This window comes from Eleutherodactylus coqui, chromosome 1, assembly GCF_035609145.1.
Source record: "Eleutherodactylus coqui strain aEleCoq1 chromosome 1, aEleCoq1.hap1, whole genome shotgun sequence".
Taxonomy (NCBI): Eukaryota; Metazoa; Chordata; class Amphibia; order Anura; family Eleutherodactylidae; genus Eleutherodactylus; species Eleutherodactylus coqui.
In genome coordinates this window covers 150,970,111-150,994,790 of record NC_089837.1, presented here as the reverse complement: position 1 = coordinate 150,994,790, position 24,680 = coordinate 150,970,111, and the positions used below count along the sequence as shown (strand labels likewise).

The 24,680-nt window shown below is 40.4% G+C and overlaps 1 protein-coding gene across 1 annotated transcript in view; it reads right to left on the bottom strand.

Annotated features, from left to right (window-relative positions):
* ATP13A3 (ATPase 13A3) overlaps positions 1–24,680 on the bottom strand; it is a 99,248-nt gene that overhangs the window by 12,825 nt on the left and 61,743 nt on the right. Inside the window, exons 15-31 of the mRNA XM_066601726.1 lie at positions 24,123–24,273; positions 23,782–23,898; positions 23,152–23,169; positions 17,778–17,931; positions 15,992–16,112; positions 15,178–15,302; positions 14,906–15,078; positions 11,315–11,437; positions 11,144–11,223; positions 6,856–6,898; positions 6,590–6,699; positions 5,409–5,505; positions 4,450–4,522; positions 2,881–3,058; positions 2,619–2,791; positions 2,204–2,292; positions 2,015–2,095 (exon numbers count right to left, since the gene is read on the bottom strand). Coding sequence (XP_066457823.1) covers positions 2,015–2,095; positions 2,204–2,292; positions 2,619–2,791; positions 2,881–3,058; positions 4,450–4,522; positions 5,409–5,505; positions 6,590–6,699; positions 6,856–6,898; positions 11,144–11,223; positions 11,315–11,437; positions 14,906–15,078; positions 15,178–15,302; positions 15,992–16,112; positions 17,778–17,931; positions 23,152–23,169; positions 23,782–23,898; positions 24,123–24,273 — 1,906 coding nt within the window. The remainder of the gene's footprint in view (positions 1–2,014; positions 2,096–2,203; positions 2,293–2,618; positions 2,792–2,880; positions 3,059–4,449; positions 4,523–5,408; positions 5,506–6,589; positions 6,700–6,855; positions 6,899–11,143; positions 11,224–11,314; positions 11,438–14,905; positions 15,079–15,177; positions 15,303–15,991; positions 16,113–17,777; positions 17,932–23,151; positions 23,170–23,781; positions 23,899–24,122; positions 24,274–24,680) is intronic.

Here is a 24,680-nt window from a genome sequence, read left to right as displayed (position 1 = left end):
AACCAGCAATATTTAGTTAATTAATAAATATGTATAACAAGCAATGTTGTTTTTCTTCTTCCTTTTGCTGGTATGACCAGAAATAGTTTTGAAAAATTTTTATTATAGCTTAAACATCACTAAAGAATTTTACAAAAATGTAAAGACTCGTAACCCCCACCCCCTGCATTTTAGGTTTCTTTAACCACTTAATAACCAGCCATTTTTAAATTCTAATTTTCTACCCTGCATTCCAAGAGCTATTACACTTTTATTTTTCCATCTACAAAGTCATGGGACTTCTTGATTTTTGCAGGACATAGTTATATTTTTTTAATTATATTGTTTATTGTGCCATAAAACTGTACTGAAAAACAGATTTTAAGTGGGCCGGAATGGAAAACAATGCAATTACACTTTTTTTATTGGGGGTGGTGTTAGATTACATTTTATAGCATCTAGTTCTAGGGGGTTTTAAATGTACCGGTAGCTCAGGGGCTGCAAACACAACATGACGTCTATAAATTATTACAGTAAAATCTGCATTCCAAAAGCCAAATAACGCTCTTCTGAGCCCTCCTGTGTGCCTAAAGAGCCGTTTACATCCACATAAATTTTAGTTTTGTTTCTCTAAGGCCTCATGTCCACTGGCAAAATCGAATTGCGGAATCCGCATTCGGTTTTGCCCATGGCCGTCCATTAGCCATCCGCGGGCAATTAAATTGTAATTTGCAGCCGTGGATGGTTTTTTTAATGGATTTCTCACGTGCGGGAGAAAACGCAGCAAGCTCCATTTTCTGTGAGTCTCCGGCGCGGACAGCTCCCGCAGGCTTCCATAGCAGCCTATGGAAGCCATCTGGTCCCGCGGTACACCCGCAGCTGAATTTCTGCTCTTCGGCGCAGGAGAGCAGGAGTTCAGAGAGGGGAGAAGGGAAAAAAAAAAAAAAGTGCACGGCGCATGCGCACGCCACGCTACTGATGTGCCGAGCGCATCCGCCAGGCACAGAGAAAGAAGATCCAGCCGCGACGGACAGTAACCCGCAGCGTTCGGACAGCTAAGAAAAGTCTATTTTCAGGCCTCATGTCCCCGGGAAAGGAGGGTCCCGCTGTGGGATTCTGCATGGAGAATCCGCGCGGGCCCGAATTTCCTAGTGGACATGAGGCCTAACTCCTACGGTGTTGAAAAATGGTTTGACATTGAAAATCTGCAAAAAAAAAAAAAGAATGGAGCCGTTTTAATTCCTGATGCACTTTGAATTCTTGTAAAACATCTGAATGGTTAATTTCTTAAATGCCATTTTGAATACTTTGAGGAGTGCAGTTTTTTAAAAGGCGGTGATTCAGAGATTTTCTTATCCATATAGGCTCTTGAAATTCATGTCAGAACTGTATTGATCCTTGACAATATCAGCTTTTGAAATTCACTAGTAAATTACTGCTAAAAACTCACATACTTTGTGGAGTCCTAATAAAATAACTTGTAAAAAAACCAAATTATTAACCCTTTCCTATCCAGTGTTGGACCTCGTCCGACAGACAGATTTCGCTGCATAGCTCCCATGTCAGGTGAGGTCCGACACATATTTCTAACACGATGCAGATGAGAGGTCCATCATCTGAGTTCTCTTCTGCGTATGTATAATACACTATGCAGGACAGAAAGACTGACAGCAAGCAACCCCATAAGGCTCAGTTCACATCTCTGCCAGAAGCCCTCTTCAGAGCCACTGGCATAGATCGGTCCTAAAATTCTACAACCAACGCAGCATGCCAAAGATATTTAGTCCGGCAAAATACTGGAGGGCATACTGGAAACCAAACAAATCCCATTATAAATCAATGTCCAATACAATTCTGGCACAATAAGTCAGATCAGTCTGTGCAGCGATTCAATTTTCCTGCTCCCATAATAGAGCATGAAATTAGAAACCTGAGTTGAGCCTAAATATTGGTGTCAACCCAGCCTAGTCTTTTAATATGTTACATGAGTATATGAGAAGGATAATATATTGCCTAAACTATTCCTAGGACTTACCTCAACAAGAACTGAAGTAAGGGCGTTTCCAATTATAATGAAGAGCATTACAAGGCGCCATTGAAACGGAACACAGACTAACTACAAGAATAAAACAGAATTGTTGTAAGCTGTATGTCCATTGAGCATGATAGTACATACTGTACTTAGTACATGCTGCAGTATTACATAAATATGAGTATATCTTACCTCAAAGAAGTCCTCAATAGATTCAATTGGATACAGCATGAAGAATAATATTAAGGCATAGAGAGCCAAAACAGAGATTACAAAAAGATCTAGAAGAAAAAAAAACAAGAGCAGAGACTTAAGTATTCTACGTTAGAACGGATGATTATAGAAAACTAGCTCTGTACTGAGAGTTGCATCAGAAACTGCACAGCTTCACTGGCACATGGCAACAAACATCCACTCCAATGTAAGGCTAGGTCCACACAGCAAGCCATCTGTATGCAGCAAAGCAGCTATGACCACTTTCTTGCACCATAACATTCAAGTTACAACAATATTGTCAAGGTCTAGTGAAGCATTAGTAATGAAGAAAACTATTTGATCTCCCAGTAAAAAGTAGGGTAGGGCGTGAAATATACAGAATTTCACATACAATTTTTGTAGCTTGGCTGGCGAAAAGGTTTTCCTTTTGAGAACACAACTGCCACAATGAGGTACTGGAAGCTGGACACATAGAAGAGAGTAGTGTTCTCATAGTTTTTGATGTTGTGCTCATCGTGTTCAGTGCCATTTTCATGGTGACCATCCATGGAGATATTACATGCACTGAAATAAGGAAAAAGAGAACAGAACTAAGTATAAATGATAAAACTATGAGCTACTCCTAAATTTACTCAATTTCAGGCATCACTTACTTGCTGCTGGGACTCCAGATTTCATACCAGGGCTCCTGTTTTACTAACATGAAAGCCATGGTCTGGAATGACAAGCAGATAAGGATTTGAGAGAGGACGGAAAAGAGAAGGGCTCCGGAGATGAGACCAGATGGAGGCCTTTGTGCAACCAACTCTTTCCAGGCTGGGTTTAAACTCACTGGGGGAAAAAAAAGAAAGGGGATCACTGTCAAATACTTTTCATTACTACTATTAGAGTGAGTTATTTCTTAATTCTATAAATACTTGTATTCTGTAACTGTATGTCATTCTAATCCATACTGCATTCTTGAAAATAATTCTATTTTTAAGACTATTGGTGAAGAATTCTTATGAGTGACTTTAGAAAGTTTCCATAAGTTGCTAATGAGCTCTTGCTCAGATGCTTTATTGGGCTGACGTGATCTACTGCTATTTAAAAATATAAAAGGTACAACTCCTCATACAAGGTTAACAAAAGCTGTCAAAAGACCCTGAAATATGCCTGAAAATATAGATAGTGTAGCTCTTAAAAATTCCTGTGTATTAATTCTGATTTGTAAAGGCCCATTTACACGGAGCGACGATTGCTCAAAACTTGCTCTAAAGCCATTGTTTGTGTGATAATCGTTACATCTAAACACGTGGCCATCGTGCACTTTTCGTGCACTGCTCCTTAATCGTTGAATTCAAGCTAAACTAAAAATCATTGTGTGGTCTTTCAGGACCACACGCTGAGTTCTCCGCAGGTAGTGCCGATAGCATTGTTTCAGCTATTTAACCCGCGGGAGAACAAAGGAGCTGAATGCAGATAAGAGCCCTCAGGCTATTAGCTGCATTCAGCTAAAGGCTTCATTTGCACGCTAATAAGCTATTAGGTAGCTGAGTAGCTACTTAATAGTTTATGCAAAATGATCGCTCAAAACTGTCACTCTCACTGTCGTTTGAGCGATTATCGCTCCGTGTAAATGGGCCTTAAGACGGTTGTCTCAGCAATTATTCATATACTATTTGTAGTTTGTCACATACAGGCATACACATATGAACATAGACTGTTGCACCTCCACCCCATCAGCATCACATAGCAATCCCTTTCTAATACAAAACAAGCTGTGACTTCATGTAATCAAGGTTACTAATTAATTAAATAGCTGTAGCAGTTAATTTGATCCGTTTGTACCATAAAGCTTGATTTTAGTGGGATAACATCTTCATATGCATGCAAGTAAAGAAAAAAAAAAGGGATCCCAACCAGCACAACATCACAAACGGGACAGCAGAGTTCCGCACACACTGATCACCCCCCTGGTCATGTGACCGTGGACTCCTCCCACACAGCTGACTGATCACATGATGGTGACATCACCTCAGGTCCTGTAAGCACACGGCTGCGGTCCGGCTCTGCAGATTTGTAATATATTTCAGAGCCCCAGTGACGGATCCCATGACGGTGGCATCTTCACATGACATGGTCACTCACTTACAGACAGGTGGTCGTTAGTATTTCAAGCACTGGCTATAATGTTGAAAAGCTAGTCATCATTTAAGCTAAAAAAAAATAGCAATACTTACTTGTAAACACCACCACCAAGATTATTGCCAGGTCTATAAAGAGAAATTGGAAGTCTCCTAAATTGCTGAGAATCTAGCAAGAAAGAGAGATAGGGAACAAACAATCATGCTCATTTTACTATAAACAGTGTTGGCACCATTTAATGTATCGTAATGTACTGCATGTCTTTTGTTCCAATTGTACTTTACTTATATTGCAATTGCAGTGTTAGGCAAAATATTTTATAAATCTACATATTATTACAAAGAGAATGACACCTTGCATATCTTCCTATACCCAAGTTTCTGAGATATGAATGATCAAAAATGATGGTTCTCTGTGACCTTCAAAAAACTGACCCACCTGGGTTTTTTTTTGACCCTATGGGTTTGAAAAATTGAAATTTTCATAAAAATCTGAGATGGTCGGGTGTTACCCCTTGGGTGATTTGTCCAGGAACAACCCGGTTTTTCTTGATTTTTTGATCACTTTTTATTCCATTTTGGGGTGGTAAAGTGACCAAAAAAATTCAACCCAAATCAAAGAAAAAAATTGCTATGCTGCGCTACAGCAGGAAACCCCTTAAGTCAGCTTCCACAAAAAAGGTTATTTTCCAAATAGTATATTTATTGGTTAAAAACCAACTTCATAAAAGAGACTTAGTAATGATCCAACTAGCCACAATAAAACCAATAACCAAAATGCAATGCGTTTCGGCGGTAAAAGGACCACCTTTCTCAAGCCGGTCCTTCTACTGCCGAAACGCGTGGCATTTTGGTTATTGGTCACTTAAATGTTGGTGAAAGGATATATCATAAACTAACACTAATAAAGCCACACAATAGTTAAAAATGTAGATTTAAGAGAATCCGTCACTATTATGACAAGTCCATCTGTATGATATCCCAATAAAAACTAATCCTAGTGGGCAGCAGCAGTGAATTGTAGGCGTTTATAGTAAAATACAGGCAATACTCACAGAATACAGTAGAGTGACTGTGAAGTATTGGATAATACTGTACAGAGCCATGAATTTAAACACACAGAAGGATGTAATTAATGCTGCACGTCCTTCCCTGCAACAAGAGAATTTGATGAGACATACAATTCAGTTGTATGGAAAAGTTTACACTGACCAGTGATTAAAATTTATAATTGCCATATAGACATTTGCACTAACAAGATCTTTGTTTGCAGTTCTCATTTGCATTTAAAACTTTTTTTTTTTCAGTTGTCTTCTAATTGCATAAAATGAAGGGGAAAGGAGAACAATGTAATAATGCTCGTAGCCATTATAAATTTAAAGAGCCCTAAAGCTAGAGGCCCATTTAGACGATCGCTCCAAATACAGTTTGAGTGATTGTTTTGAGCGATCATTTTGCATAGCTAAATGATCGCTTAATTAGCTGCCAATGTCCATTAGCAGCAAATTAACATCATTTGCATTTTAGTGAGCTGCCAGGAGATGTATTTACAGAAGAGCAGGTGGTCTGTTCTGTAAATGCATGTCCATTGTTCTCCCATGGGCTTACTGCTAACAATGCTCATCAGCGCTGCCTGCAGGGAACTCAGCAAACGGTCTCTATCAGCTCGCCGGCCGAACGATTATTTTCACTTCTGCATAAAAACCATCGTTCAGCCAAAAAGCTAACGATGGTAGCATTTACACTGCATGATTATCGCTCAAAAGACATTGTTTGAATGAATTTTAAGCGATAATTGGCGCGTGTAAATCCACCTTAGGTCTATACAGCAAAGGCAGCTTCATTTAAATGCAAATGAAGCTAATAAGCTAATAGGCATTAATGTCCATTAGTAGCTATGCAAAATGATCGCTCAAAACGGTCACTCAAACTGTCTTTTGAGAGAATTCTGAGTGATCATCTTTGCGTGTAAATGGGGCATTAGAAACGTTAAAATTGAACAGACCAACATAGTTAGTAAAAAGACCAAGAAAGGAAGAAAAAGAAGAGAAAAAGAAGGAAAGGGATTATAGGATGATGGTTAACAGCTATCCATATGAAAAAACAATGCAGGTGATCTGTGTTTAAACCTTTTTATAGGACTGGGAAACTGCTGTAAATATACACAGAATAAGGACAACATGAATCTAAGTAGACCATTTGTGTCAGTTAATGAAACCTTAATGTTCAATTATACCGTATCAGATTTGGCACACAAGCAATGCTAGGAGTCCTGGAGGTGAACGGTGATGCCACAGATGCCTCCAATTCAGACAATGATATCCCTCCATGAGCCCTCTTCAGTGCCTGTAAACATATGCAATATTCTTAACAAGAGCACTGCTATTTAATTAATAACATTCATTTAATATAATACCGTTTCAGAGATAGCTACCTGATCTAGAGGAATTTGTGAAGATGTGCAGACACGTTTATACAATAAATCTATAAAACATCACTTACCCCACAATCATTTGCTCCATCTCCACACATGCCAACATAGTAACTGTAAAATAAAAGCAGAAAGTGGTTGGTACATTGAGCACAGCAATACAGTAGACCAGGATTAGGGTGTTACAGGTTCTCCATGAAGAGACTCAGTGGCTGCACGCAATTTTAAGACAAATATCAATGATTAACCCCTTCAGTGGCGGGTTTCTTACCACCCTGTCAGACCCACCAGGGCAGGTTTTTTAAATGGGCCAATGATTTAATTTCAACTAATTTTGCAGTAGCGTTCCAAGAGCCATAACTTTTTCATTTTTCCTTTGACACAGCCATATTAAGGCTTGTTTTTTGCGGGACAAGTTGTACTTTTTGATGGCATCATTTTTGGGTATATATAATGTATTGCATAACTTTGGTGAAAAAAAAATTGGAGGGAGATTGGGGGGAAAAAAGAAATCCTGCCATTTGTTTTTTGGATTTCATTTTTACGGCGTACGGCGTGCAGAATAAATAATGTGATAACATTATTCTGTAAGTCAGCACGATTCCGGCGATACCAAGTTTATGCAGGTTTTTATGTTTTGCTATTTGTGTACATTTAAAACCTTTTTTTTCTTAAAGGTCTGCTTTTGTGTCGCCACATTCCAAAGCCGTATTAATTTTTTTTTACCATTGCCAGAGCTCTAGAAGGCCGTGGTTTATGTGGGATGACCTCTAGTCTTCATTTATCTAATTGTTTGGAACATGTAAAATTTTGATCACTTTTTATTCCATTTTTTTCCAGTGACAAGATTAACAAAATCTGTAATTCTGGCATATTTTTTATTTTTCACTGCATTCTCTTAGTATAAATAATGTAATTCTACAGGCCGGTACGATTATGCCAATACCAAATTATAATAGTTTTTCTTCTTTTTCATGACTTTTTCACACTTAAAAAAAAAGTAATAAGTTTAAATCACCCTCCTTTTGCCATATCTATAATAAAAAAAATCTAAATCATAAAAGAAAAATACATATTTGGTATCGCCGTGTCCGTAAATGTCTGATCTATCAAAGTAGTGCATTATTTACCCCGCACGGTGAACATAGTCCGAAAAAAAAAATTAAGAACGCCACAAATGCACTTTCAGTCACCCTGTCTCCCAGAAAAAAATGCAATAAAAAGCAAACAAAATAAAAAATCGAATGTATTACAAAATGGTACCAACGTTAACTACACGAAGTCCCACAAAAAATAAGCCCTTGCTCAAGTACGTCGATGGAAAAATAAAAAAGGTATTGCGCGCAGAAGATGCAGCAGAAAATAATTTTAAAAAATTAAATGTCTTTGAAAAAAATACAAGTGCTACAGTAAAAAAAAAGTATACACATTTGGTACCGTAGTAATCGTACCGACCCATAGAATAAAGTTATCAGGTCATTTTTGTTGCAGTTTGTGTGCCGTAGAAACAAAACGCACTGAAGGATGGTGGAATGTCATTTTTCTTTCATTTTACTCCACTTAGATTTTTGTAAAAGTTTTTCAGTACATTATATGGTTCTTTAAATTGCACCATTAAAAACTACAACTCATTCCGCAAAAAAGAAGCCCTCATGCAGCGACGTCGATGGATAAATAAAGGAGTTATGATTTTTTTAAACAGGGGGAGGAAAAAAGAAATGGGGAAAGAAGAAAAAGGGGAAGAAAAAAGGGACCGTGTCATTAGGGGTTAAATAATGTACTAACTTCCTTCTCTGGGTCATTACGACGCAGGGTTACCACATGTGTGATTTTATTTTTAATTTTTCACAAAGTAAAAGGGAGACAAGTGTTTTTTAATTTTATTTATTTTTTTTAAATAATTTTTTACTTTTTTTTTAACTTTTCTTTTTTTTTGTCCCTTTACGGGACTTCCCCAGAGACCCATCAGGACTCCCTGATCACATTCTGGGGGGGGTCCCATGGTGACAGCCCTTTACATGCTGCAGGGTTAACACAGCAGAGATCAGAGGTTTTCTCTGATCCCTGCTGTAAGAGCTGGTGCCTGCTTGTCTTCGGACAGCCAAGCACCAGCTCTCCCTGCAACAGGGACCATCGGCTTGCTGCTGATAAGCCAATGGTCTCTATAGCAACCTGTAAACAAAGCAGGATATTAGAAGCAGGAGATTGCCGGCATATCAGCAATATCTTCCTGCTTCTCAATGTCCTGCTTTGTTCTCTGTGGGACAGTGCAGGCAGAGCACAATGCCACAGCTTGTGGCATTGTGCTCTGCAGCTTACATAGTGATACATAGCCCGGAAATCTTCCGGGCTATATCGCTATGAGCAGTGGAGCTCGTCCCAGAAAATTTCCGGGCGTTCCACTCAAGGGGTTAAAGAAAAAAAGTATGCAAATTAGCTCATCAGGTTGACAGATTACTGGGAGGGGCTAGTGAGGACACATTGGTTATGGTGCAGAATAGCACCAACGAGAAAGCTAGAGGTTCGTGGAAGGTCCTTAACACCTTAAAGACCAGGCTGCTTGGTACCTAAAAGGAGCAGACACTTTTTAGAGATTTTTACGCATATAGTGGTTTAACTGCACTATTTTTTTCTTAAGTTACCAAAATTATCATTGCAGTGGGGGGTTTTTTGCCGAAAAGATGACTTATCAAATACCGTAACTTTTTTTTCCATTTTTTTTTTATTTTATTGTGGGTAAGAAGCCAAAAAAAAAAAAATGAACATTTATAGTAGTTTTTTTAAAATTTGTATATTTATGCTAAAATAAAGTAGCGATTCCTCAGCAAATAGATTACTCAGTTTGTTTTGGACGTTTTGATGTAACATGCATGGTTTCAAATTACAGGGCACATACAGTGACTGTTTTAGTTGGCGTTGGCTCTGGGTCATTTTCTTTTTTAATGTATATATTTTTATTTTATTCTGTCTTTTTTTTAAAACTTCTTTTGGGAAACAATTTTTTTTTACCATCTGTGACGTCCTATAAGACCTCTGAGGAACATTCACATGCTTTTGGGGTTTTTTTTCATTACACACTTTTCCCCTGTAGCTGGGGCATCCATAGGAGCCCTACTTACAGGGGAAACATTACCCTGTAGTGACAATAGCAGAGCTGATCAGGATCCTGCAGCAGGTGGCTCCCGGTAGTCACGTGATCGCTGGGTCACCTAGTGGAAGAAACACTTCCACTTATCTTTTCCTGGGTACATAGCGCTCAATGAGTGCCATGTACTAAGAAGTGAAAGGCAGAAGCTGTGACTAATGGCTGAGAACGCGATCTGCTCCTACTTGATTTCAGGAGCAGAGGCTTTAATCCCACGCCGTATTATAGCTATTGGCTGGGATTATAGCCCAGGCCAAGCGCCATATATTTACCCCGTAAGGACACAGCCCCTTTTTCCCCCCCAACACCATTTTTGTTCTTTCCTTCCCCCTTTTAAAAAAAATCCTAAATTTTATTTATTCATCGAGGTTAGATGTCTGAGGGCTTGATTTTTGCGGGACGAGTTGTATTTTTCAATGGTACTATTTAACGTACCATATAATGTATTGAAAGTTTTAAAAAAATTCCAAGTTGAGTTAAATGGGAAAAAAAGCAAAATTCCGCCATCTTTGGGTGCGTCTTGCTTCTACAGCATACATACTGCAATAAAGATGACATGATAAACTTTATTCCATGGGTCAGTATGAGGATTACTACGATGCCAAGTGCATACAGTTTTTTTTTTGGCTGTACTACTTTTATTTAAAATTTTTAAATTATTTTCTGCCACAATCTTCTGATAGCCATAACTTTATTTTTACACCAACATGTCGACATAGTTGTGCAAGGGCTCATTTTTTGCAAGACGCCCTGTAATTTATGTGGGTACCACCTTGGAATACATGCTACTTTTTGATCGCTTTTTTACATTTTTTTTCTTGGAGAGGGGTTGACCAAAAAAGTGCAAGTGTGGCGTTATTTTATTTTCTGACAACGTTCACTGTGTGGGGTAAATAATGCATTACTTTTACGGACGCACTACCAAATATGTATTTTGTTTTATTATTTAAATTCTTTCATTGTAAATATGGCAAAAGGGTTTTCTTTTTAACTTTTATTACTTTTTTTTTTTTTTTTTTTACAAATTATGAAAAAAAAAAAATAATGTTCAAACTTATTTTTACTTTTTTTTAGTTCCCATGAAGGACATGAACTTGTGATGCTTTGATCGCTCCTGCAGTATAATGTAATGTCATAGCATTACATCATACTGTGATCAGGCAGGCAGTCTATCAATCCATGTAGCAAACTGGATAATAAAAATCATTACTTACTCTACATTCTGTAACTCTTCCACAAGCTGTGTCTTTTGATCAGGTGCCATTCGTGCAAAAACTGTACCATGCAATACTAACTACAAAAAAACCAAAACAAAGCAATAATGCATTGGTAAGAAACCTTAGAGTAGAGCTGGTTAAAAACAGATATTTTATTATCTACCGAACCTTTGGAAGCAGGTCCTGAAAGTGTTCCAAGATGACTGCAAAAGACTTTCCATTCATAGCAAAATGGTAATCAATTGCCTGATTCTCTTCAAGACTGTCATTTAATGATTTCATTGGAATAACCTGAAGATCAAAAGGACATTACATCAATATCTCTAAACCTAAAACTTCAAATCGCAAATCATTCACAACTCCTGTTTTCCTTTTGAATGCAGACATTTAAGTCATTCTATTTCTAATACAGAATATGTACCTTGCCTAATACAAATGCAATTTGTCAATTTCAAAACTCAAAAGAGGAAGGGGGGGAAAGCATTGTGAATTGTCAAATATCAATTCTGAGATGAATATGCATATTGTGAATTGACACCTTCCACAGTAAAGAATAGTACATTTTTTTTTTTTTTACTTATTCATCAAGCTGCAATACTTATAAAAGGGTAGTCTGAATTAAGGAAACCCCTGCCAACAGGCTTCAAATGCATTAAAGTCAGTAGTTATTCCCCTGTTCGTCCCCTGCTAACGGCCATTCTAACTAGTCTGTATGAAAGCAGGAGCAGCCAGTGGGATACACAATTAACAGTCCTTCTGACAACATGACAGTTACATTACTAAAAAACGAACCGGCTGTAGCTGCTGCAAAGAGAACTCTCCAACAAGGAGGAATAGATGTGAAAGTAGTAATAACAGACTGGATGGGTGAGATGTCCCTTAATGAACAAGACTAGAAAGATTTTACAGTAAGTTCAAAAATCTTGTTTTCTCATCATTGGGGGACACAGCCGAAGACTCGGGACGTTCCACAGCAGTCCCTTGGGGTGAGGAAAATTATAAAAGGACGCATGCAGTCAGTTTACAGCCTTTTGTAAAACTTTGACCAGAGCGTCTGCAAGAGGACGTATGAAAAAGGTATATCCCCGCAGGCTCGCATTAGATCCAGTTCAGGAAAAGCGTATTTTCTAAAATGACTGCGGATCAGATAGACAAAATGAGGGCAGAACAAGGTCTTCATTGATGTGGAATGCCAACAGCACCTTAGGTAAGAAGGAAGGCACAGGACATAGTACTACTTTTTCCTGATGAAAGACTGAACGGAGGCTTGGCCGACATAGCTCCGAAGTAGGAGACTCGTCGGATCGATATGACCGCTACCAAAAAAGCCGCCTTCCAAGTCAACAAAATGAGCTGGAACTGCTCTTAATGGTTTAAATAAAGGAGACTGCAGTGCATCAAGTACGAGATTAAGGTGCCAAGGAGGGATGTGTGAACGGTATGGAAGATAAGCATGAGCGGCCACCTATAGAAAAGTACGAATAGACGACAGTGGACACTGAAATAATGGATAATGCGGTTATCTAGCCCCTTAACACCATAGGACGCAAGTTTACATCCTGGCTGCAGGGTACACACTTATGTCATGTGGATGGCGCAGGATCAGAAGCTGAGCCTGCACAATCCCGCCAGTTCCAGCCTTTTTAAAATAGCAGTAGAGGCCCTGGTAAGGTCAGCGACTACCTGCGACAGGGAGCGTGCCCATTCTGCTTCAGCAATTTGTATAGACTGGACAGAAGTGGTGCCAGTAGTTGGTTCTATGGCCGCCTACTGCAATGGGAGTGTCCTATCTAGGTCTGGCCGTGAAATGATCGCAATGGAAGAAGGGTCTTCTAAAAATTGCACCCATGATCGAAAGACTTGCTGACCACAAGAATCCACCCACTGCACACCAAGCTAGCACATCAGGTGTGATAAACCGATTCATACATCAGATTCTGACTCCCTGAGCTGATCCAAGGGAAATGCCGTAGTGGGCCAGCTAAGAGAACATCGCAACAGCCTGGAAAAATGCTCTTTAGAAGTTAGTTAACCATAAAGGTAGCAGCCTGCTGGAAGTTGTAGTAGTTAGGAAAGTAAGGGAAAGGGGAAAAAATACTCACCTCTATACTGGATAGATACTTACCCCTAGGAGGGGGAAGGATACAGATTCTTTAGTTCCAGCAGTGTGCGTCCATGCCTCATCTGCCTTTAAGTAGGAAGGGATTGCTACAGTAAAAAGGGGGGCACTATAGCTGCGAGGTCACATTTGCATTAGGCTGGGTTCATACAGGGCGGATTTGCCGCGGTTTTGCCACAGCAGATCCGCCCGCGGCCGCTAATCTCGGGATTAGCCAGCCATGTGGATGAGATTTCTCAGAAATCTCGTCCACACGGGACGGCTAATCCGCTGCGGTAAATCCGGTTGAAACGGTTTCCAAAGATGCAGCATGTCTATTTACTTTTTTTTTTTGTTTATTTTCGTCGCGGCCGCGCTCTCCTCTATGGGAGCGCCGGCCGCAACGGAAAAGCAAGCGGCCGGGCCGCTTCAAAGCCACCGCGGCGGTTCTCCCGGCGGAAATCTCGCGGTTTTTGCTCCGGCCAAACCGCGAGATTTCCGACGGGAATCCGCCCTGTGTGAACCCAGCCTTAAGGCTTGGACGTACCTCCTTTTCTTTTAAAGTTAGGACAGACAACAGCACAGTTAACTCTGATGTGTTGGTCTTCCTCAATAGGATAACAGGGAGAATGTGCTTCCTTGTATACCGCAAATCCAAACGGATGTTGAAAACAGTTGAGAACCAGGTCTGCCTCCTACAGACACCAAGTTAATACTAGATAGAAATGTGCCTGCTGGAAGGTTATCTAGTAGGAAGAGCTAAAACTTTTTCTGCTTAGTGTCCACCTCCTAGTGGCAGTGGCTATACCCAAGGTCTTCAGCTGTGTCCCCAAATGATAGACAGGAAAAGAGTGTTCTTAAAGAATACATCAGGCCAGTATAACTCATTACACTTTTTCGTTTGTGACATGGAAAAGTGTAGTAGATAATGCTTTTCCATATAATCTGATGCATAAGAAAAAAGGTTTACCTTACGGTATACTCTTATTTTTACAATATGAGAGCGTATTAGCAATATATCTTAATATGCCTATACAGTGGGATATGTTGCAGCCTTCCATCAAAAGATCCTCCTGACATATAGATAGATGTAAACAGAGCCTTACAGGGATAGCCATAATTTATTTAGAGGAAGATATACAACGTAACCACAGTTTTCAGCAAGGGAATAAAATTTAGTTTTGAAATCTTGTTTCTAAAATTCCCCACCTAATAAAAACGAGCAAGAGATTCTTTTAAAAATTCATCTGGGGCATTTTTCCCAAAAAGTTGATTCAGGTGCAGGACCAACACAAAAGATATACTCAGCTTCCCTACTACTCTTGTTCTGTCCACGCTTGGTTTCTGATTCTCTTCACTTCCATATGTAGAGCGATGTCGTCTCAGCACCAGGTCATGTGATCGCTTTGATGGTTACACAGCCCTGGTGTCTGTGACAGCATCACTGTCTTCCTGCACATGGAAGTGAAGACCAGCGAGGATGGGCGCTGGCAAAATGGTAGCAGTCCGGAAGCAGGTGAATGAAGTATTCTTATTTTAGGTTGGTCCAGAATCCTGAACAGCTCTTGGAGAAAGAAAATATCACTAAATAAGCTAATATTTGATAAAAGGGTTAAGATGTGGAAAGATAAGCTATTACTTCTCTTGATTGAAATACTAACCTCTTGGTTTATTGCATTCAAATTGCTCCTTGGCATGGTGTCTGCATAGTGCCAGTTTATCTTGGCAGCTTGGCCGTCTTTAGGAGGTAGTGCTTCAGCTACAATAACCTTATCATGAGGTAGAATCATTCCGCAGTCTCTGGCAACAGAAATTGCAGTTAACATGTTGTCTCCTAGAAGCAAAAAAATTGGATTAGTGCAAAAATAGAATCTAAAACCTGAAGGGAAAAAAAAACAAAAAAAAACTACTTTGTCCACTTGCTTTGTCTCACCTGTGACCATGACCATACGGATATTGGCAATGCGAAGGTCTTCAAGAACAGCTGGAGTTTCTGGTTTCAGTTTGTTTTGCATAATGATCAGACCCAAGAATGTCATGTTGTTTTCAATAGCATCTCTGCAATAAAGTTACATAACTGACTCAAATCAAGAAGCAAAAGTTTATTTATGTGCTGCATAGGGATAACTTTAAAGTTTTCCTATTCCAAGACTACTCTAACTGATTTTACAATTTAGTCCCCGAACCGTGAATATTCTGGTGTGGCAAGGAGGAGTCTGATGTTTATAGCACTAAATGCAAACGCCTAGCTCATGTGCGCATGATATCTAGGTTCCTAAAAGGGGGTCCCAACCACTACAGACCCAGAAGGGACAAAGCACAGACTGCATTACAAAACTGAAACGCTGCATGCACGTGGCTAGACTGGAATATCTGCTTGGCTAGGTTCGGAGCCTCTGGCACAGATCCAATATACACTCCTGATCAAAATGGCACAGCATGATGTGCCATCGTGACTGGGAAAGTGCTGGAAGGCAGGATGAAAGCTGAACAGCCCCTCACCATAGTTAATAGGGTAAGTTCAGCTCCGCTGGAAGGACCCATTATTCCATTCTCCTGCTCCCAGGATGGAATACGTAACAGTGATGTGAACCTAACAATCACTGAAACTTTGTGTCCGTTATAGATAATTTGTTATTAAATTGTAACCACCATTAATGTAAAGTTTTTAAAATCTAAACAAAGACACCATGATACAATACTGGTACACTGCTGCAATGCAATAAAGACACAGAAAGGCTTCATACCTACTAATATTTTGTACTTTATGCCATGATATTTTGGACTCTAATTTTCTGTGTGCAAGTGCAATAACTCGGTATCCCTGCTTTGTGTAATCTTCTAAAACAACTGCAAAGTCAGAAGGAACTGCGAGAAAAAAAGTGACAACTATTAATCAGGGTTTTGTCATTCATGAAAAAAAACACTAAATAAAAAGAACTGCTGCTAATTTTAAAGTAAAACAACAACTCAAATAGTTTCCCATGGTGTTCCAATTAAAGAAGCAAATTTCATTTGCAATTATAATGCAGCATAGGCTATTGCTAATCCCTTAGTGACAGGGCTTCCCCCCCCCCCCCAAAATCATAACTCCTTCATTTATCCATCGACGTCGCTGTATAAGGACTTGTTTTTTGCGGGACGAGTTGTATTTTTCAATGGTGCTATTTATTGTAGCATATAATGTACTGAAAAACGTAAAAAGATTCTAAGTTGAGAGAATTGGAAATAAAAACAACATTCCACCATCTTTCAGTGCGCCCTGTTTCTACGGCGCACAAACTAACAAAAATGACCTGATAACTTTATTCTATGGGTCAGTATGATTACTACCATACCAAACAGATAGAGATTTTTTTTGCTGTACTACTTGTATTTTTTTTAGGATATTTAATTTTTTAAAATTTTCTGTCTCTATTTTCTGCTCATGATAACTTTATTTTTCTGTCAACATAGTTGTGTGAGGGCTCCATTTGTGCTCTGATCGCTCCTGCAGTACGATGTAATGCCATAGCATCCCCACGGGAATGGCTTGATGGTCTGTCTGCCAACACAGCCATGGGGCCTTTCAGAAGGGCCCCGGCTGCCATGACACCTGCACGGCTCCCCTAATCTCATCGCGGGTGGGTGGGTGTGGGGGCTGTACGGACCCCTGATCGGTTGGGGGATTTAAATGCTGCTGTCAGAATTGACGGTGGCATTTGAAGGGTTAATAGCCGCAATTGGACACGCGGCCGATTGCAGCTTTTGCCCGCGGGTGCCAGCTGTAATAAACAGCTGACGCCCACGCTGTATGGAGGGAGATAGCAGCACCATCTCCCTTCATACACATCCTGCAGCAGCAGGACGTAAAGAGAGTATGGGGCCATCATGAAGGGGTTAAAGAACAATGCAGAGGGCTCCTGTGGATGCCTTGCGTATGCTGGTTTTAGCTGATGTACCATTTATCGCCTGCAATTTTGGCTCCTTCTCCTGTAATATAGTACCCCTAAACTTAGCACTGTATGTCTGGGTAGGTCTGTGTCTCAGTCTCTCTCTCCAGCCGCTTCCTTCTCCCCCTTCTCTTTTTTCATAGGCTTCCATAAGCAGCATGTAAGCTGATCCCTCAGTGAAATAATCCATCTTGGGATGGATTTTGTGAGTGCAGTCAGAGTGAATAATAATCAGTGCAGGATTCAGGGGAAGAAGTAGCATCTCATAAGTGGAGAGAGACACATTTCTCTGTAATAAGATAAAGTTTCTTATATTCACCTGTACTATTGATTTACGCAATGTTTGTTGAAATGACAGCATCTAGTTTACAAAATCTGAGCAGTGCCTTAGAAACATGTGCACCCTGTGGAGCTCCATTTGTCTAGAAATTAGTGTAGATCCAAGAATATTGACTTCACCTACTCAATCTCCTCACAAATATACAGTATATTACAGAGATACATCCATTGCAGATCATTTTGAGTAAATTGCTTCTCTAATATGGCTCCGCACTGGAGCGAGACTTTAAAAAGCTTGCTTATGAAAGAAATTGGTCTTCACCTGTTTCTGATCTGCAAAGGCTAGCTACCACTTCTGGGGCCCCCTTTACAAAGGCATCCATGCGTTTTTCTCCTAGTATTTTGGCAACGACGGCCATTCGCTGCAGAGCTGAAGAGAAGGGAAATTGTCGTACAATTCCAATTTCATATGAGGTCTGCAAATGAAACAGAAGAAAACAAGATCACACACCCAGAACATTGATATTTTAAAAGGTTGTTACCCTAATCCTTAGCAAAGCCTCAATGCACATATCTGGAAATGCTGTCATTTTTAAGGCAACTTCCCTTACATCTTGGTACACAGACCAGGCAAAGTAAAAGTTAAAGGAGTTATCCAGTTGTAAACTGATGGCCCATCTTCAGGATAGGTCATGATCAGTAGATCCCAAGGACCTGCAGTGCCCCAAGCTTGGTACTGCATGCCAAGTCCCATTTATTTCAATGTGAGCTTTCTCTGCAATACCAAGCCAGGGTACTGCAATGGGAATTTAGCTGTCCGCTTCCTGTAGAAATCAGCTGAGTGCAAGAGCCCACTAGCCAGCAAACAGTTAATCAGCGGGGGTGCTTGGCAACAGATCCCCACTTATCTAATATTGATGACCTATACTGAGGGTAGGCCATCAATAGTTTACAGCTGTACAGCCCCTTTAATAGACTGTATGTTGCAGAACATGAAAGATACAGTACTGCAGGATCAACTAAATAGTATCATTTACAATTATTACAGGCAAACCGGCCCAGAACTAGTGCTTTATTCTTAGAACAGTGACATCCAGCACAAGCTACGTAAATGAATGAAATGATGTGGAAACATCTCTACTGAACTAAAGTAGGAATTGGTCCAGACTTTTTATTTGTTCACCATTTTCTAATATGTCTTAAACTAAACCTTTTATTAGCTTCCTCCTCTAGCCCATAAATTGTGTGGTAACCATGTGGCCATTCAAGGATCATTATTTATGTGGAGATCTGTCCTGCTGGATGTTTTTACCATGAGCTCACCAGTCTCCCACTCATGCCTGTGGTTTCTTCCATGTGTCCATTACAATGATGCTTTTAAGAGCTCATAAACTTCACAAAAACAGAAATAAAAGGGAAATGAGGGTGTAAACAGGACAATGCTCAGCATTAAACAAATGCTGAAAGGTAAAGGAAAATGTACACTTGGGTTGTAGATGAGCTTCTGGGTAGCCGGTGTGATTATTACAGAATAGTCTATGATGGTTTATCTGCACTTGGGAGAGAATGACAGAATTGCATCAAACACGCCTTAAGGTCCATTTACATGGGAGGAATGTCAGGCAAACGATGTCCGACAGTCGTTCCCCGTGTTTCCTCGCTCCTGTGCTCTTGCACGGGAGCTAGCAGAGCTGGCTGGCTCACGGAGTGGGGCAGTGCAGGAGATTTCTCTCCTCTTGCTACCCCGCCCCTCTCCATTGAGATAACCCAGTAGCCGTTCACTACTGAACGGCCGCTGTTTAAACTGAGCGATGAGCTCATCGATTATGCAGCATAAATGATCAGCGATGAAGCTCGCCGCTCGTTGTTCAGTTAAAACAACGTTTGTTCAGTAGTGAACGGCCGCTGTGTTATCTCAATTGAGAGGGGTGGGGGAGCGAGAGGAGAGAAATCTCCTGCACTGCCCCACCCCCCCTGCTGGCCGCTCCATGAGCGAGACAGCTCTGCTAGCTCCTGTGCAGGAGCACAAAAGCGCGGATACACAGGGATGAGTGTTGGGCATCGTTTGCCCGACAGTCGTCCCGTGTAAATGGGCCTTAAGTCTTTCTCAGACATAACAAATAAATAGAAAAAAGGATAGGTCATCAATTGTTGATGGGCAAGGGTCCAGCACTTAGGATCCCCACCAATCAGGTGATCCTCCAGCCTACTGTCAGTGCAGAGGGGCTGAACAGTCATCAGTGGTCAGAGCCGGAAGTATAATGAAGGCTTTGCTCCCACTTACAGCAATAGGAGCGATGACTATTACACTACTGGCTCATTGCAAGCCTTTACTGCACGTCCAGCCCCACCGCACTCACAGCAGGCCGGAGGAATAACTGATCGGCAGAGATCCCAAGTGGCAGACTCCCAACCATCAACTATTGAGGACCTATCTTGAGGGTAGATTAGTAGTAAAAGCCTAGAAGTCTCCTTTAATATTGCAAACTGAAGATTAATATGGAATGAAAAGACTCATTTCTTAGTAAACAGCTAATGAGCTGCCACACAACATGACAAAGGGTCAATAATAATTCTAACATCCCCAGTACTAGATCTACTCTAGTCTAAAGATGCATACATTCTTCTGTATCTGACATTCTGTCCTTAATAGCACTAAGTTCATCACAGAAATTACAGTAAGGGAAGATAATTGACAATATTCATCAGGTCTCTGGCATTAAGACTATTAAATCACAACAAATGTCATTTACAATTACTGGCCAGGGGCATTTTTTCCCCCTTTTTTATTGAAAAGTTGTATAACTATACACCTAATCTATCAAACATTAAAATAGACACGTGAAATAGTAGTAACCATGGGAACAATTTTCCACCAGCAAAACCAATGCCATTGTTTTATATAGTTCAATGTATTCCTTTGAAAATCTACAAAGTTAAAAAAAAATTATTAAAATTTCATATAGGATTAGGCTCATCACCAAGTCTGTTTACGTCTTTTAGTAAATGGAGGTAAACAAAAAAAACACTGCCATCTATTGGTGAAAGTTGGCGTAAGTTTATTATAGGTTTGTCCACTTTAATTGCAATGAATCTTTGCTATTAGAGACTAGGAGAATTAATGAGACAGATGTTAAGGGTTATTTGAAGCCGATCCAACAATACAGTTTCTCTCTGTATACTATTATATTGATAACCAATATATTAACTCATCAACTGCCATTTAGGCTGAAGAATCCAAAAAGAAGGGAGATCATAATTTTAAATGCACATTGTTGTGTTAACTGCAATAGGCAGTATGTAAAAAAAAATAAAAAAAATAAAAAATAAAAAAATTTTTTGTTTATTGCACCCTGGTGGCCAATCTAGTAAATTACACCAACTGTAATGGGTCATTTAATCTAGAGCAAAATCGATCATCATACATGTGCCCACTTGTATAGGATGCACACAGCCGTGATTTATCTGCGGGTCTCGCAGAGGCCCACACAGAAATGTCACTGTGATGGGCAGGCTCTGCTCTGCACAGGCGCTGGCTGGTCGGCAGCTGGCGCATCACAGAGCAGAAGAGAAGCCAGGAGTGGGTGAGCCATAGGGCTGTGCAGGGACACGGGTCCGCATCCCGCTGCGAGAATGCTCACAGCGGGATCCGTCCCGGACGTCTGCTGGCAGCCATAGAAAAGCAGTCAAGATGCTGGGGGCTAAATGGGAATGTTTTTTGTGAAGTTTGATAGATTTGACATACAACCTGTTGCAGTTACCACAGCAGTATATTTTGATTAATGATTATATGTAAATATCCACCTCCAATCAACTATAAAATGTCCAATCAGCATTACAAAATTTCAAGGAATCTGAAACCTATTAAAATGAATTTAGAAAGTTTATTTTAACAGTAAGCCATCCTTTAACCCCTTAAAGGGGTTGTCTCGCGGCAAACATCAAAATTTTACCTTACCCCATTCCCCCTGTCACCCCCCTGGCATAAAATAGCAATTTAAAGCGGTTTTTAGGCCCCATGCTACTCACCGATGTGCTGAAATGTGAAGTTTTAAAAATCTTCTGCCTAAGATGGCCGCCGGTCCTTTCCCAGGGATGCACTGCGGTTTTCTCCCATGGTGCACCGCGGGTCTTCTCCCATGGTGCACCATGGGCTCAGTGCATTCCATTGCCGATTCCAGCCTCCTGATTGGCTGGAATCGGCACACGTGACGGGGCAGAGCTACGATGACGCCGCGGTGACCAGCTCTCCGGCATGAGCGGCCCCATTCACCAGGCAGAAGACCGCACAGCGCAAGCGCGTCTAAAAACGCAAGAAGCCAGAGAAATTAGACAGAGCCATGGCGACGGGGACGCTAGCAACGGAGCAGGTAAGTGAATAACTTCTGTATGGCTCATATTTAATGCACGATGTATATTACAAAGTGCATTAATATGGCCATACAGAAGTGTATAACCCCACTTGCTGCCGCGAGACAACCCCTTTAAGGACACGGCTTATTTTGGACATTAGGACGATTTTTTTCATCCCCACTTTTCAAAAGCCATAATTTTTTTTTCCCCGTCGACATGGCTGTACGAGGGCTTGTTTTGAGTCCTGTACTGTAGTTTGTATTAGAGCCATTTTTGGGTAAATAGACTATATTGCAAATGTTTGCAGGGAGAAAACACATCATTTCTGCCATTGTTTTTTTTCCTCTTTTTTTGACAATACATTTTTTCTGCGGGTCAGTGTGATTACAATGATAGCCCCCCCAAATTTTTTTTTAGGTTTTTATTTTTACGCCATAAACCCCCCCCCCCCCCCCCCCTTTTTTTTTTAATTATTTTTTTTCTAAATCACTGCATTCAGAGTTCTATAACTTTCATTTTTCCATGTGAGAGCTTGTTTTTTGCGTGACTAGATGAAGTTTTTATGGGCACAACTTTAGGGTGCATACAGCTTTTTTGATCACCTTTACTTCATTTTTTGGGAGGCAAAAAGAAAAAATTATATATATATATATATATATACATATACATATATATACATATATATATATATATATATATATATATATACACACACATATACACATATATATACACACACATACACACATTTTGCCTCAGCTATTTAGCGTCTGTTTTTCCTTTTTTTTTTTTTTTTTTACACCATCATCTTTTTTTCTTCTCTTTACACTTTTTATAGCCTCGCAGAGGTCCGATGACATCACAGAGGAAGCGCTTCCTCTGTAAAGCCCTTTACATACCGTGATCTACATAGATTACAGCATGTAAAGGGTTAACAGAGGGGGTCGCTGCCCCCAATGCACCCCCGATGTTGCAGTGGGGGGCCGGCTATCAGTATCAGCCGACTCCTGCAGCTAGATAGCGCAGGATCACTACTGATCTTGTGCTATCCACAGGGCACAAGTGTATGTCTTGTTGCGTTAAGTACCCCCTCTGCCAGGACGAACACTTGCACCCTGTGGCGGGAAGGGGTTAAAGTTAATTTCAAATCACTTAGCCTGATGTAAGACACGAAAACTGGGCCAAAGAAAAGTAAAGCTCTGTTCATTGTATTAGTTTATTTCTAGCAACTTTGCTTTTATAGACAGATAACAGATTAGATCATACCAGAAGTCATGATGCCAATATGCAGAGTCTAATGTAGAAAACAGTAGTAAATATCAAAGTACGAGAAGAATATTTACCTGCAGTTCAAACAGTTCCTGTAAAACAAAAATAAGTAAAATACCGTGAGATAAAAAAGAAAGCAGATGATAAAAAGTGTCTCTGTAAGCAGATTTCATTCATCGTATCAAGTAGTATGTCTGCAGCTAAATTCACATGGATCATGCAGACTTTGGCCCATGAAAGGATTATCGCTGCAAAATGTGCAGTCAGATGCACGCCGCGAATTCTGCAGCAATGTCTGTCCATAGGACAATCCATGTTAAAGGATTCTTCCCTGCCCACGAGCGGAAATCAACTGCGATTTTCTGCTCGTGGGGAAGAATCGCAGCATGTTCTATTCTGCGCGGACAATCCCACGGACGGCTTCCATTGCAGTCGATGATAGCCGTCCGTCCTGCGGCAAGTCGCCGCAGATCCGCATCATCGCCGGCAGCGTCATGCCCTGCACTGGGCGCCGACACGCCGGCTGAGACTCTGGCCACGGATCCGGACAGGTGAGTATAGAGTCTCTGGGGGAGCACAGGGTCTGATTCTGCAGAGAGCTCCAGAACATTTGCAGCATGCAAACCTACAGTAATTCTGCCATGCGAGATCACAGGGCAGAAATGATCAGAATGCCTCAGGAGCAGCAGAAATACTATGCATACCATTTCTTCACTGTCGGCGGGCTTGTGCTCAGTAGCAGGTTGTTTGGGAGGTTTAACAACTGTTGGCATTATGTTGTTGTGAAGTGCAGTCTCTTCTTCTGTGGCTTCTTCCAGAATCTAAGCACAAGACACTGGTCAGTGATATGCTGCACTCAGGGATAAGATTTTCAGGAATGTAACACTTTTTATAGCACTTCAAGGCATTATTTACGCACCTCCTTACTGCATATAAAAAAAATAAAGACCAATTCTATATCTACTGATATTCTCTTATTTTCAGATTGGCAAAAACCTTTCTAAAAGTTTTTCTCAAACAGTGAGAAAGTTAAATTATTACTTACCCAGCCTATAGCTTCAAACATTTTTAAGTCGAGGGGCTCGCCTGAAATCATTCCATCAATTTTTGTGAGAGAGTGACAAGATGCCATACAGGCAACAAACTGAGACTTAACTAAACTCTCGCTGCAAGCTTTTTCCTCTGCCAAAAGAAACCTGAAATTGTACAAAAAAAAACAAAAAAAACGGGGAAAATATTTAAATGGTAAAAAAAGCATTCACTTGCCAAATATTCTGAGAACTGTTGAAAGAGCTTTCAAACTATAAACTTTGCAAAACTTTTTTAAAGAACTGAACAGTCTTCAAAAAGGATAGATTACATGATTATGATTTACAGAAAAGTCATTAAAACAAAACAAAAAAACTATATGTAGTCCAATAAACAGCATGAAGTCTAAACTGTTTATAGAACTACAACTATTATCAGGCGCCACAAGTCAGCTGATGAAAACACTATTGCACGTAGTTTTATCTGCTCTACGGCCCCCTGTCCACGGGCGTTGCGGTATCCCACGGTGGATCTTCGCCATGGGAGCCGCTGCCCGGGAGCAGGAGCCAGCAGA